This window comes from Morone saxatilis, unplaced genomic scaffold (genome assembly GCF_004916995.1).
Source record: "Morone saxatilis isolate NCDOM2014 unplaced genomic scaffold, NCSU_SB_2.0 Contig20, whole genome shotgun sequence".
NCBI classification, from domain to species: domain Eukaryota; kingdom Metazoa; phylum Chordata; class Actinopteri; family Moronidae; genus Morone; species Morone saxatilis.
The window spans coordinates 25,415,865-25,420,092 of record NW_023339763.1 but is presented as its reverse complement, the minus strand read 5'-3'; the positions used below and the strand labels follow the sequence as shown (position 1 = coordinate 25,420,092).

The 4,228-nt window shown below is 39.7% G+C and overlaps 1 protein-coding gene across 1 annotated transcript in view; it reads left to right on the top strand.

Moving 5' to 3' along the window:
* The window catches only part of LOC118331260 (biotin--protein ligase-like), a 7,790-nt gene extending 3,800 nt beyond the window's left edge, over positions 1 to 3,990 (top strand). The window contains exons 2-6 of the mRNA XM_035666064.1: positions 100 to 407; positions 580 to 740; positions 980 to 1,094; positions 2,444 to 2,657; positions 3,354 to 3,990. Coding sequence (XP_035521957.1) covers positions 100 to 407; positions 580 to 740; positions 980 to 1,094; positions 2,444 to 2,657; positions 3,354 to 3,525 — 970 coding nt within the window. The 3' untranslated portion in view covers positions 3,526 to 3,990. The remainder of the gene's footprint in view (positions 1 to 99; positions 408 to 579; positions 741 to 979; positions 1,095 to 2,443; positions 2,658 to 3,353) is intronic.
* The last annotated feature ends 238 nt before the right edge of the window (positions 3,991 to 4,228 follow it).

The following is a 4,228-nucleotide window of genomic DNA, read 5'->3' as shown; positions in this document are numbered from 1 at the left end:
CGGTGGAATGACGACATGCGGCAACATTCCTCCATCAGAGAAACTTATTGGAGTGCATGTTGCTGGTCATATCTGTAAGCAAAGCAGCTAGAGCTGAAGAGTTAGGTATGAACCTGTGGTACCAACCTATCATGACAATGATGGACCTGAGCTGAGCTCTGGTTTGGGGCAGAGGGCAGGGTTGAATAGTCTGAAACTGGGGCTTGATGACACCATTCCTGATGACATAGTCAAAGTATTCTTCCTCAGCAGAAAACTACTTGGAAGTGCTTCTCCCAGGAATGACTATAAATCACAAAATAAACCCTGTGTTCTGTGTTCATTCTTGTCTCCATTCAGGCTGACTCTGCACTTACCAAAGGATGTGGGGTTAATAGCAGTATCTGCTCGACAAACCCAGGGCAGAGGTCAGTGCTCCAGCATACTGTAAACCTGTATATGCAACATTCACACAAACCTCAAATGTATTGACGTACTGAAGTTTCAGTTGCATGTTTTTATTCATCTTATTTGTCAAATGTATGTCGTAAGTGTTTGGTACTACTAAGCGCCCCTTGTATGTGTTTGTTGCTGCTGCAGGTCGGGGCAGGAATGCCTGGCTCAGCCCTCTGGGTTGTTCCATGTTCACTCTGGCGGTCCAGGTTGAGCTGAGCTCCAGGCTCGGACAGAGGATTCCCTTCCTGCAGCATCTGGCTGCTCTGGCAGTAGTGGAGGGTGTTCGCACACTTCCTGGATACCAGGTATCATATTATTAGACTGTGTTAGCCTTCACATATTTTGTAATTTAGCCCATACAATGTCCATCTGAATTTACCCTAAACATTAGAATAGTTGTCTGTAGTAGCACAATATCATATTGTATCATCGGCATATTGTATCACAAAGGAATCATATGTTAAAGGCCAGTGCATTAGGTATTAAATTAAAATGTCTTCTGTTGATGATTGATGATGTGTGAACATATTTTAATCTTCACCAGGACATAGACCTGAGGGTGAAGTGGCCCAACGACATCTACTACAGTAACCTAATGAAGCTCGGGGGAGTCCTTGTGACTTCCACTGTAATAGGATCAATCTTTCATCTGCTCATAGGTAAAAATGTCCCCTTTAATTAGATGGGCTTTTTCAGCTTCTCCTGAAGATGGTCCTTTTAACTCAATTGTTGCAGAAAAAGTGACACCCTGCTTATCCATAAACACATAATTCATAAGGTTATTGTAATGATTACCTGTATGTGTCATTAGAAAAGAGCAGAGAAGCAGAATTACCTGTTGACTGGCGCAGAGAAACGTACATCTGCTGTGAATAGCCAGGCTCACACTTGCATGTGAATTGATCTATCGCAGCAGTTTGCGGCACATCCACCTCCTGTGTGTCCCTAGCGTCAGATCAGTATGTACAATAATTTTCTTAACAATTTGGGTTTGAGTTGCAACAATTAGTCAATTAATCAATTATGTGTCAGCTATTTAATTAATCACAAACTATTTGTTGTTTGATTACTTCTTTTGAGTCATTTTTAAAGAAAAAAATTAAAAATTCTCTAATTTCAGCATTTAAAATCTCTCTGACAGTAAACTGAATATCTTTGGGTTGTAGACAAAACAAGACATTTGAGAACATCACCGTGGCAATTTGGAAAACACTGATTTTTCACTATTTTCTGTGATTTTATGGGCCAAGCAAACAATCGATTAATGAAGAAAATAAATTAATCAATAATGAAAATAACATTAGTTGCAGCCCTTGTTTTGGTGCAAAGACAAAAAAAATCTCATCCATGCCGACTGCGTGGATGGAATTATGAATATCTAGAAAAACACTTACTACTACTACTACTACATACTGCATGTTAGCAACTTATCTTTCACATGCCGTACAGCTGTAACCGATGAGGCAGTGGTTTCCATAGCTTTTTCTTAGTTTCCACATGTCTACTGGACAGGGCCTGGATCACTTGTGCTCCTCTCACACACTTAACACTTAACCTGCTAGAGGAAAGTTTACGACTATTCTATATTCTTTCCGTCTTTATGATTACTTTAATGTACTCTGAGAGATCCTGAGAGCATTGAATTGTTTGGAATGCTCCTTTGTCTTTATTTTGTAGATTTTCTACGTATTTAACCTTAAATAACTTGTCTTGCACACAGGTGATATCTTTTTTTTATTTTGCTACTTAAACACAATTTTTTCATGATGATTTTAGTGTGTCATAGTAAAGGGGTGAATACTTATGCAGTCAGTTTTTTAGTGTGCTGTCACTTTCCACCTACTCTATCTATATACTGATAGATATAGATATATATACTGATATGGGGTGGAACAACTATTTAGTCAGGAATCGTAATAATACTGTTTATATATACTGTATATATCTTTTGCAGTATATTATCCACCAGGCACCAGTGAAATACAGTCTGTTGTTGTTTGCCTGACAGGCTGTGGGTTCAATGTGACAAACAGCAACCCAACAGTGTGCATCAATGACCTGATCCAGCAGCACAACATACAGCATAACTGCAGCCTGCAGCCGCTCAGCTGTTGCCAGCTCATTGCTCGGACTGTCACCTGCCTGGAGAGTCTCATCAGCAGCTTCCAACAAGGAGGCCCAGACGCCATCCTGCCCACCTACTACAAGAGATGGCTCCACAGGTGAGCATTAAATTCCTGTTCTACTTTTAGAGACTATAGGAACCACAAGTTTAATCAATCTTGACCTCATTCTATCATATAGCATTGATATTGAACATTTAATATTCTTCCCACATAATCCTTTTTTATCTGACCATTATTTAATAACTTTTGAATTTCTATTATTAGATTATAAGCCATTAGGCAAAACTTCCTACAGCAGATGTCTATCTGACAGTGCTGTAGCTAAATTTAAGGAGGAGATTCCATCAGTGTTTAATTCAATGCCATGTCCGAATATAACAGAGTCTTATAACAANNTCTATCTGACAGTGCTGTAGCTAAATTTAAGGAGGAGATTCCGTATTTAATTCAATGCCATGTCTGAATATAACAGAGGACTATACAGAGACTATACTGCCTATACATCACACCTGAGAGTCCTCGTTAAGAGGTGAAACACGCTGTTTGCTTCTAATAAAAATTTGATTTGAATTGATTTGTTTGTATTTAGACATTTCAAATCCTCCATATGAATCTGGCCTGTTAAGAGATTAGTGCAGGAGGTGGTGGGTTGCCTCAGTCTTTAAGGATCTCACTCTTGGTCTAAGCTAAGTAGCAAACACCCCTTATAGCTGCAGAGTGTGTTGTTCCTGAACTCCATACTAACATCCTGAAGCAGAACTGTAACAGTTGCTGTCTGTGCTCTGCTCTTAGCGGGACTCTGGTGCGTCTCTGGAGCGAAGACGGGCTGGAGGCTGAGGTGGTGGGTCTGGACCACAACGGATTCCTCCAAGTGCACACCAAGGAGCAGGGCGTGGTCTCAGTGGAGCCTGATGGAAACTCTTTCGACATGTTGAAGAACCTGGTGGTCATCAAGCAGCGTTAGGACCAAACCCAACCAAACACAGACTCAGTCTCTTTCGGCACATTGAACCAATAACTGAGTTATTAGAAAACTATATCAACGTATCAGGGTTTTCTAATTGATTCATATGTCACTGGTTTACAGTGGGATTATTGGTTAGCTTGTCCTTATGTTAAGCTGACATACATTTGAACTAGTGGGGTCATTTGTTGGAAGACACACAATGATGATAACTGGGTTCAAAGGCAGCTACATTAAGTTATATCTGCATCAGTGACTAGCACATACTGTACATCAGCTTGATCATTACCTGCTGGTTTGGGACCACCTATTGAAACCATTATTTAACTTGTACTACTTTCTGGGCACAATATATCTCATACTCCTCATTTGAAAATCTAACCTAATTTCAGTGTCACATGTAAACAGTGACCATTGCAGCTTTTTCTGTTGCTAATTTCAACTAAATAAATACTTCCACAGAAATATGTTGTTCATTTCTTTAAATTAACCAGCATTTGTTCTCTTACACCGATCAGCCAAAACATTGTTATGTCATGTTATGCAGCCCCATATGCAACTAACTGTGCTGTGTGTTCTTACACCTTTCTATCAAAACCAGCATTAGCTTTCTGAGCTTTTTCTGACATGGTTTCACTCTAAGGATAAACTGTTGTCAGTCTGAATGACAAAAATAAAAAACTTTTTGAGGCAGAAATGCTTA